This window comes from Pholcus phalangioides, unplaced genomic scaffold (assembly GCF_987345545.1).
Source record: "Pholcus phalangioides strain wild (caught in Gottingen) unplaced genomic scaffold, Ppha-v1.0 ptg000027l_1, whole genome shotgun sequence".
NCBI lineage: Eukaryota > Metazoa > Arthropoda > Arachnida > Araneae > Pholcidae > Pholcus > Pholcus phalangioides.
This window is the reverse complement of record NW_028301617.1, coordinates 14,016,306-14,027,498: the sequence shown is the minus strand read 5'-3', so window position 1 is coordinate 14,027,498 and position 11,193 is coordinate 14,016,306. Positions and strand designations below refer to the sequence as shown.

General features: G+C 40.7%; 1 protein-coding gene across 1 annotated transcript in view; it reads right to left on the bottom strand.

Annotated features, from left to right (window-relative positions):
* Positions 1-840: 840 nt before the first annotated feature.
* The window catches only part of LOC149068507 (trypsin-3-like), a 42,852-nt gene continuing 32,499 nt past the window's right edge, over positions 841-11,193 (bottom strand). The window contains exons 6-7 of the mRNA XM_089251872.1: positions 9,679-9,818; positions 841-1,156 (exon numbers count right to left, since the gene is read on the bottom strand). Of these exons, the coding sequence (XP_089107998.1) occupies positions 956-1,156; positions 9,679-9,818 (341 nt within the window). The 3' untranslated portion in view covers positions 841-955. The remainder of the gene's footprint in view (positions 1,157-9,678; positions 9,819-11,193) is intronic.

The window sequence follows — 11,193 nt, the reverse complement described above, 5'->3', positions numbered from 1 at the left end:
TGTTGTGAATGCACAATAGCTACCACACTTTTCCCGAAAGCCGCAGATAATAACCATTACTTGGAGCCTAGGGTGAAACCAGTTCAGATAAAATAGTTAGCATTTATCGTTTTTCCAAGAAGTCCCCTAAGAAAACGGAAATTGGTACGATTTAATTTTTTCTCATGAAAACGGGGACAAAAACCAACACCTTCTAGAGCAAGAAGGTTCTTTAGAAGGTATTGCAAAAACGTGAACTTGGCCAAAAATTCTTTCCGTTTCAGCAGGTTTTTTTTTTAAATCGAAAATACACTAAATATGCGTTCCGTTTTCGCGTTAGACACTTTCTGTCTTAAAGAGGTTTCCCCCCATCATGGAAAAAGCATTCATTATCCACTAGAATATGTCTTTGTTCCATTCAAGACAGGTTTCCGTTTTATACAGTGCGTCCATCTTCGACAGGTTTCACTGTAGCCTCCTTTTCCCAAGTAGGTTTCTCTTAAGAACCAACGTAGCTCCTCCCTCTCTCCACGGGACAGTGATGTTCCAGTACTTGAACCCCGTTATTAGTGGCCCTCTATTCAACTGATAACACTAAGGCAAGCCAACGCGTCACGACAACAGTATTAACAATCAGCATAGAACATACGAATACTTCAACTTTCTTAAGATAGATAACAAAAAAAATGGCCTTTACTTTTTATAATTCCCCTTATTAGCTCGTGTAGTGGATGATTCAAAGTTTGATTCTCGTTATAAATTGTCACCTTGATACCGTCTTCGAAACAATGACAACTTTTATGAAGCAAATTTTGAGACAAAAACAAACATTTTGCTCATTAGATAAATATTTAACGACGTGATTTATTTCGTAATTCTATCGCTTGCGGAATCACATAAGTCGTGTTTCGTATACAATTATGCTGCTAGCAGATGGTCTCCGACTGTCGATAACCACACAAAGCAATCAAATATTTTACTTCATAAAATCGACGAAACAAGGTTCGCAGGAGGCACTCTCGGTGGCACTGTAGATCCAATCCGAATATGCTGCCAGATTGACATACAATCCTGGTAAATCTACTCCACACTGGTCATAACCGTATGAAGTGGTACCTACGACAACGTAGTCCTTGATCTGAGGTACAGGTAAAAGTAGGGGTCCTCCTGAATCTCCCTGAAAAAATGAATAGATTTTTGTTTTTTTAGTTTTCCTTAAGACAATAGATAAAGGGAGAACCGAACGATTTTTCGGGAGCTAACTTAACAGTCTGATCATTCACTTACAATTAATTACGTAATTAAGAGGCGTTCTAAACGAAAATAGAAAAAAAGCATCATGTACGTATGACATCATCAAAGTAACTACTTTCATGTCTTGTAGTGACATATTTGCAGGTGAGAAAAAAAAAAAAGATTTGCGTGTTAAAAAGAGGCAAGTTGACAATTTCATTCTCGTAGAAAGTTCTGACAAGTGACTGGAACCGAATCATGGGCAGTTGGAAAACTGGGCGCGCAGCGAAAAAATACATTCTAAAATTGATCGGACATCATTGCGCGAACCCTTTTTTCTTTGGCATGGTTAAAATACCCAATTCCTTCTAAAATTCTCGATTATTTAATGTTTTTTAAGTTTTTAATATTCTTTACATCAAGATTTTTGCTTTGAAAAGATCTTTTAATGCAACAAATTTTTTTTTATAATGGGACCATTTAAGCAAAAAGTGGCACAGATTGAACGAAAATTGTAGATTTTTTTCGAACACAGAGGCACTGACAACTAGGAGATAATGCAAAAAAGATGGACTTTTCATTTCCAATATTATTTCTTCGTGAGCTTGGACGTAAATAGGTCTTATAAATCTTCATGATTTTTGATCGTCCCAAAAAAAAAACAGACCACAGATTTCAAATAGTTGAATAGTTTGATCTTATAGATAAAATGGCCGAAAATAATGTTAAACATTTCGTTGGGAAGATGAAGTATCACATTTTTTAGTGATGGGAGTTTGATCTCAGTATAACGTCATCAGACGACATAATTGTCGCAAACGTGAAATGCTAAAAAACTGTCTTTTCACCCATCGAAAATTGGTTCAGCTTGCAACCTCGGTGCGTTGTTTGTTACTTAATGTGAGGTGTCCTTCGATTTTTCGTTGCGATTTCTACCAAATTGCAGTAAAATAGAAGCTAATAAAGAGCATTATAACAAAAATTAAAATTTAAAAGTCACGTGCTTTGATGAACGTAGACGGTTTTCCAAATATTTTTGCTGGTCAGTGTCTTTTTCAGGATGCTGCTTTTCGGACGATGGAGGAAGTTTTTGGCACGTATGCATCTGTCTTTTTGTTGGTTGGCTGAGGCACACTGTCGGTAAGCAGAAGGGCAGGTTTTTTAAAATGTCGACCGATACCGTGGACGGTTTTCCTTTTATGAGAAGGCAAAATGTCTTCTCACCAAGTTTAAGCACGTCGTACGGTCCGTTGTAAGTGGCGACGAGTGCTCGTTTCACTGTGTCTGACCGCAGGAAGACGTGGGTGGTGTTGTTCAGTTCCGAATGTACGTAGAATCCCTTTTCAGCATGCGTCGCTGCAGGAGTTGGTAGTAGCTGCTGCATCTGGTCCCTTAGAATGGAGACGAATTCTGTGGGACACGGTATGTTGTTACAACTGTTGGTGATCAGATCGCCAGGCAATCTGAGCTCTGTGTCGTATACGAGTTGTGCTGGTGTGGCTTTGAGGTCTTCTTTGTAGCAGGATTGTAGCCCTAAACAGGACTGTTGGAAGTGTGTTCACCCAGTTCATGTTTGGCCTAGCTATCAGAGCTTCTTTCAGTTGTCAATGAACTATTTTTATCATCCCGTTAGCTTGAGGATGGTGAGGTGTTCTCCTGATGTGCTGAATGCCAAGGAGTTTCGTGAATTCATGAAAGATGAAGCTTTCGAACTGTCGACCGTGGTCAGTTATTTTCCCAGGGGTTCCGAAACGACTGATCCAACCAGAATAGAATGTTGAAGCAACAGTGGCTGCTGGGATGTCCTGCATCGATACGACTTCAATCCAACGGCTGAATCGATCGATGCTTGTAGTGACGTGCAAGGAGTCGCTGCCAATCTTCGTCACAACCGATTCACGGTTGTTGCACGGATCATGTCCTTTGCATATCCTCAAAAATGTGAAATGTATGCTGTGTATAAAAGGATTGAGCTATGTTATGTCGTTGCTGCTTCACTCCGTTCACTCGCTGGTTGTACCCTTTGATTCTCAAATGTAAATTTGCATTCTGTTTGCTCGCAGCCCTTAGTGCTGTGAAGCATATTTTAACTTCTAACGTAATTATGTTTAAGTGTTAATTGTTGCAATAAACCTGTTATTTGTTACCGCTGTGCCATCCGTTTTTCCGTGAGTGCCTTAATCCGTTGTGAGAGATGAACACGCTTAGTCCTGCCTGACATCGTCTGTAAGGAGCCCATTTTTAGAAGCACCTATCTACTTGAGATATCTGGCCCCCCTCGACAAAAGACCTACTTGCCCCCTCCCCAGCTGCGACCCTGTACCGAGCAACCTGGCAGGATAAATTCAGAAATGAAAATTTCGTACATGAAGTTTTCAACAGAGCACCATAAGTCTAAAACACTTTCGTTTCCCTGTAAGGAAGGAGAATATTTCGATTTCAGAATAAAGTCTAAGCTTAGGCCAGGGGTGCTCGAGCGTCCTACGCCACTGTGTATTTATGGTTTGGCTGCCAGTAAGCTTTATAAATTTTGCCACCCTTCTTCCATTCCACTCCCATATCATTGAACACGTATTGCTGAAATATATGCCACCCATCCAAACCTTCCGTCAGAGAGCTGAAAGATCTCCTGAAGAGTGCCAAGAACGATCGTGGGACCCAGAAAGACAAGTCGTTGGGAAGCTGGAAACGCCACGAAAAGGCAACCCTGGAGCGAATGCTCAGTCGCAGCTACCGGTACGGAAGATGCTCCATGCCGAGTGTACCACGTCTCACAGCTGCACGGAGTAGACCACGCACTCCACGTAAGAGGAGAGATTGATCGACTACCGTGTAGGATGGTCATCGACACCGGAGCCAACGTGAGCTTCGTCAGGACGGACCTGGCTCGGAAGTCCCAGCAACGACTTCTCTACGTACCACCATCGTTGACGCTGCAGACAGTCACAGGAGAGAAAATAACTGTGCGCGGAAAATTGGAAGTCTCAGTGAAGTTCGCCACGGTCACCTAACGACACACCATCTTCGTGGCCGACATAAAAGACCCGTGTATCATCGGACTGGACTTCTTGAGGAAACACGGATTTTCCTTGGACACGAGAAATGACCAGTTGCACACGCCGGAGGAATGTATCGCCCTACTCGGATGTGGTCGTAACGAAGTACTTCAAAGGAAAGTGATGGACATTCCAGAAGCAAAAAAAGAGTACATCGCCGATGCAGACAAGACCAATGGCAGGACCGGAACTGTTCTCTCACGAGAGTCAGATGGCATCAAGAGGACGATCCAGCCTCGTAAAGAAAAAGAGCATGGAAATGCCGACACCCTGACGAGAGGACCGGGTTCACATCCTAGTCGTCGTGGCCCCAAAGCAGAAGAAATGTACGGGCCAGTGAACCTTATAGTAAGACGGATAACATCTCAAGGGACGATCCTTGTAGCGACGAGAACACCAGGAAGGCCCAACTAGAAGATCCCGACATATGACCGATCATGTAGTTGAAGGAATCCACCCGGAGTAAACCAACGGCAAGACGTCGCCTCTTCCAGTCCGACAACCAAGAGATACTGGGCGTTATGGGACTCTCTGGAGATGAGAGATGGCGTGCTGTACCGCAGATGGGAGTCGGAGGATAGAAAGACGTTCCGGTGGCAACTCGTCCTGCCAAGGAGCCCGTGTGAAAGAAGTGTTAAAAGAATTTCACGAAAGCCCGACTGGTGGACATTTAGGCATGATTAAGACTCTCCAGAAAGTCCGTGAACGTTTATGTTGGGACAAATCCAGGATCGATGTGGAAGAGTGGTGCAAGAATTGCGACACCTGCGCCACCCGCAAAAATCTTCCGAAGCGCACCCGGGCCCGTCTTTGACACCACAATGTCGGAGCGAAGAGCACCGGATACTCGCCATCGCTCATAAGACAAAACATTCTCCTGTCAGTTGATCTGATGTTTCGGCGACCGAGAGATGCTGCTCTTCTACCAGAAGCGGAAACAGTATGTCTGTGCACCTTTGACCTTTGGCAAGGCACACAACATCGAGTCCAGATGGCGTAGTCTTTGCGAATTGAAGGCCATGCAAAGCGATCGCAGACAAGACGTGTAGTGGCTTTGATGCCTGGGTGACATAGATCGTGAAGAACATCGAAAACGTGTTTTCGAAGAGTATTCGGTATACATGGATGATACATCTGATGCAACCCTAACACTAAATCAATCTCGAATGGAATGTATGAAATATAAATATACGTCACACAATATATATATATAAAGCGTGTCCTGTTAATGGACCGACAAACTCAGAGGGTTGTTGGTAGACATCAAGAGGAACAAAAATTGCTAAGGAACATGGTGTCACAAACCACGTTGATAAGGTGAAAATCGCGAAAAACGCGTGCAGGTTTCGACGTCACGCTGGAACGACAAAAAGGACAATAATAACTACAAAAAGATTTATTTGATTAATTATTACAAGATTTGTTGGAAGTGGCGGTCGCTGACGTCATTGCACAGTCTACAACGACGTAAAAACGATTCCCGGACACGCTCGATGATAACAGGTATGCTTTTTATGTCTGCCGCTGCGACGACAATGCGCCCAATGAGATCTTCCGGCGTGTCCACAGGCGTCGGATAAACGAGTGATTTAAGGAAAAAATCACACGGATTGAGATCTGGCTAACGTCGAAGAAAAGCAATGGGCCCCGTGGGTCCAATCTACCTCCTTGGCCATGTAACGTCGAGGTATTAGATACCTCATCGGATATTGCTGTTGGTACATCCGCTGTGCTAAGCGCCCATAGCAATCTGCTCGACCGTAAATCAGATGCATATCAGCGTATTCCGTGTTCAACTAGTCAGCCATCACGATACTCATTGAAACAGACAATCAACTGCTACACGTGCTTACTACCGCAATAGCGCTTTCTTTCTTTCAGACCGAGCACAACTCAGGTCTATTACCATTCATGTAGACTCAGAGCCTGCATGCGTTTTTCGTCGTGATTTTCACCCTCTCAACGTTGTTTGCGACACCATTGCGATTTCTGTTCCTCTTGATGCCTACTAACAACCCTCTGAGTTTGTCAATCAATTAACGGAACACCCTGTATATATACACACAAAAAAGAATTATATGAAGAAAAAGGAAAAAATTTGAAGTTTTTGACAAAAAAGTGAATATTTTACAAGGATTCTGAAAAATGTCAAAAATAAATAAACGAAAAAATCACCGGACACACCTTTAGAAAGGGGAGATTGTTATTTTGGAAAAAACTTAACGAAGTCTTTTCTTTTGTCATGGACACCTGTTTCCCATTTATTGTTGTTTTTGTATATTTCTATATCGAGGAACAGTATTATGTCTTCTTTTGTTGTTTCTCCTTCAGAAAAAGCCCTTCAGGATAGATGTTGGGGAAAATATTGTTAAAATTGCATTTTTGTTGAAAATGATTAGATCATCAATGTAACGAAAGCCAACAAAGTTGTATTGCAGTTTGGATTTTTGTTCACTGCAATACAACTTTGTTGGCTTTCGGTACATTGATGATCTAATCATTTTCAACCAATACATTTTTAGCAGCATTTTCCCCCAACATCTATCCTGAAAAGCTTTCTCTGAAGGAAATCACAAAAGGAGACATAATAATGTTCCTGGATACAAAAATATACAAAGCTACAATAAATGGGAAACAGGTGTTTATGACAAAAGAGAAGACTTTGATTTCTCTGTTAACAGTTTAAGCCACTGGCATTCAAACATCAACACCAAAATATTCAGAAACACACTCATTTCGCAAATTTGTAGATTCGGACACATTTGTAATAATAAACAGGAATTCAATACAGCCCTCCTCAATCTTTTCAAAACTGCATCTGGCAACAGTATTCCAACCACTTTCTTCAACGACATTTCCGGGGGCGTCGGGAAACAAGGGTTGGCATTTTTAATGCATTTAGGCATAGCTACCCTTCAGAAACGACTACTTTTTTCGAACCATGAATACGGTTCCCCCTGATGAAGACCCACATACACTGCATAAGTTCTATTTCACTCATAAAATTCCATTTTTTACTTTTTCTTAATATAATTCTTTTTGTATATATATATATTTTTGATAGAACAAGTGAACAGCACCAGCGCTTTTTTGTTAGCACCAGCGCTACACCCGGGTAGGCCCATGCGTTAGGACGGCGCTCAGTATGTGGGAAAACCCCCATGGCCGTCTTAAGAGCATCATAGGCTCCAGGTCCCAGTGATTTTTCTGAGGCCCTATCTCCTTGCAAATTTTTGAAAAATTCAGCTACTTGTTATGTTTCTGAGTTTGTCATAGTTCTTATTTTCTTAAGACACCCAGGTAGGCCCATGCGTTAGGACGGCACTGAAAACTCCGTATCTCTCCAAAGTAAACATAAGTCAACTCAACTTTCAAGTCATGACTTCTATAGTTGAAAATGAGTGTCCCCGTGTGAGGAGGCCCCTATAGTCATTGGATATACTGCAAGAAAAGGTACAGATTTCGCATACGTCGGCCTGCTATATCCAATAGCTACAGGTGAAATGGACGACTTTAGTGAAGTAAAAGCTTCGCGTGGAGGTTTTCTGCTATAGAAGATGTCGATTGTGGTCACCTACTGCACATTTTGCAGTTAGAGTCCAACAAAGTCATTTTATTTTTTATTAACTTCTCCCCCGGCTCGTTGCCTGTTGAATGCTCCGTGTATCTGTGGCTTAAAGCCTGCGTCCAGAGTTCACGAATGAACCCGTGTTCCAATATGCACATCCCCTCGCTACGCGTGGTGGGGCATGTTGACGTCACCGCTATCGGGTCTGTCACTCGCGAACACTGCATGCTGCTCAGTTTGCTCGTTCCCTTACGCCTCTACTTCAGCTTCTCACGTTACAGTGCCTGAAATCAGGAAGGCAGTGTCGTGTCTCTAGTGGTGTAGTGGTAGCATGCTTTCCTGGTTTGCTAGAAGGGAAGAATTAGAATCATTGTAAATCATAGAATTCGAGGTATCTAAAAAGAGTAGTCTTTGATCTCGATATAACGTCATAGGATGGAATTATGGTATGTCAAAGTTTGAGTTAAGCCGAGATTACACTACAAAAGTCTTACAAGTTCATTTATAAAACTTGAAAAATGCAACCATCGAAGCGCATCGGTAACATTCGAGCGAATGTAACCATTAGATTTGTTGGTTTTTCAAGTTTTGTAAAACATCTTTTATCAAACTTTTACAGTGTACTCTCACCCTTAATAAAATTGCCTTATCACACAGTGAAAAATCAACATTTCTTGAGACCCGGAGTGTCGTAAGTTTTGACGTAAATGCGTTTTTTGCGTCTTTTCCCGCGTGTTAAAATGTTGTTTGCAAGGCTAAAAAAAAGGCATTCGTACTTCTTTGCACTATAATTTCCTCACATGCTAATAATCTGGTTTGTTTTCCACACTCTCGTAGAAGTTGCTAAGACAATCTAACAACAACTCTCATAAGGTGATGATACGTGACCCAGTCTTTTTTATAATCTATTCCGTGCCACTTCCCTTGGCAATATGTATTTTGTAGCCTTTGTAGAGTTAGTACAGTATTTGTGCAAATATATTTTTGTTCTTATATACAGTGTGATTACTTAATTCCCCCTCGCCGCATTTTAGTGGTGAACCGTTGATCCAAATAACGTGTAGACCTCAAATACGCCATTCATATTGCAAAAAGTTGTACATTTATCTATGTATGTAAAATTTATATTCTCTCCGTGAGCCTGTCTGTGTGCGCGTGTATGGTCTCTGTACAAATCGCCAAATTTTGCGTATATACCGAACGGTACCCGACTTGAAAGATAGGTTACTTTAAAAGTTCGTCAGATCAGGGAAAATGCCCGAAATAGGCAACGATGGTTCCTGGGCCTCAACAATCACTTTCGGAATGTTTATTTTGGCTACCGTGGTTCCCTAGTAATGCGTTTCAGACGTGCATATGCCTTCACAATGCTCTGTCACTTATTTAATGTAAATCTCCGAATTCAAAAATCGCAGAAAAGTTGAGAAAACAGCATAAACTAACGGACAAGCCCATTCTGTGTTGGTTTCAATTTTTTCAATTCAAATATCTCAGTGAATATTGCCTTTAGAAACGTGGAATTGTTATGTTGATCTCAGAACAGAGCAACAACTTTCTAATTGGGGGTTTTTAGGACAGGTGTTCGTATAAAAAGTTAATTTTCTTTTATTTCAATATTTGCACAACCCGTTGAACATGAATGACGTATATAATTTTATCTGAGGTCCACGCATTTTTTGAATACCTTTTCTAATTGGAAGTACGTCTCTGGGATCAACGGTTCGCCTATAATGCGTCAAGAGGAATCAAGTAATTACCCTGTATATTGCTCTAAATGTTATCTCTGACATCTATGTTTCCAGCAGTAAGCAGATATACATGTTGTTGCTGTGGCGTACTCACTTGGCAGGTATCATAGTTCGGGATTCCTCCGGCGCAAAATTTATTCGTTCTGTTGTTCATTATCCCGTCCCATTCATCGCAAAATTCCATCATAACCACTGGAAGACGAACGAAGCGCAAATAATCAGCCGGTCGTTCATCTGAAAAAATATAAAAAAATGAATAAAGAATAAAGGTCAAGCGTCCAGTAAAAGAAAGATTAAACAGGAAGAAAGCTCACGAAATAGAAAGTTCATTCGGTCACCAATACTATTAGAGAAATCGATCACAAATACAAGAATCTTGGTAAATTTATTAATATAATTTTTTTTTTTTTTGGTGAAAGTCTCTATCTCATTAATGCATAAATCTTAGTAATCTATGTTTGAATATTTTATGAAATTTCGAATTTTGATCTTTCAAGGGGTCTCATACCTTTTCACATGATGAGAAACTATGCTCTAATAAAAATATCGATGACAAAATGGCGGCAAACGATGAAGACGCCAGTTTTCATGCCTCTTGTAAATAGGGTGACCATACGTCCCGTATTTCCCGGGACAGTCCCGGTATTTTCTGTATTTTTGGTCATCCCAACTTTTTCACAAATGTGTCCCGGTTTTTCCCGTATTTTACACGACGCTTACTTGAATTTTTATTCTTTATTGAAGTCAAAGATTGAAATTACTTTTCAACTAATAAACTATATTATGATAATTACAGCTACAAATGAGAATATTTATCTCCCACATTTGTCTCGGTGAACATTTTTTTCGTGAAAATAACTTTAATCCACTGCAATTTGCAGTAACGTTTCATTTCCCGCCATTGTGATTTTACCGTAATTTTAACAATATTTGGCAACTTTGCTCGGTTTTGGCGTCATTTTTGGCGATAATTGGCGATGTCCCGTATTTTCCCGTATTTGGAATCTCAATGTCCCGTATTACTCTCGAGGAAATATGGTCAGTCTACTTGCAAATAGTTGTTAAAGACGATTGAAAGCGCATCGTAATCGAAAATCGAAGAAAATCGAAAAATCGAAGTGCAATATGAATAATTAGGGTGACCATACGTCCCGTATTTCCCCGGACAGTCCCGGTATTTTTTTGGTCGTCCTGACTTTTTTGGCAAAAGTGTCCCGGTTTTTCCCGTATTTTACACGAAAATCCTACTTGAATTTCTATTCTTTATTGAAGTCAAAGATTGGCATCATTTTTCTACTCATAAATTATTTTATGATAATTACAACTATATATGAGAATATTAATCTCCCACATTTGCCTTGGTGAACGTTTTTTTTTTTTTTTCGTGGAATACATTTTAATTCAATGCAATTTGCAGTAATGCATCATTTCTCGCCATTGTGATTTTTCCGTAATTTCAACAATATTTGGCAACTTTGTTTGGTTTTGGCGTCATTTTTGGCGATAATTAGCGATGTCCCATATTTTCCCGTATTTCTCTCGAGGAAATATGGTCAGCCTATGAATAATCAAACAACGGAAGTTGGAAGGAAGTCTTTAAGTGAGTTGA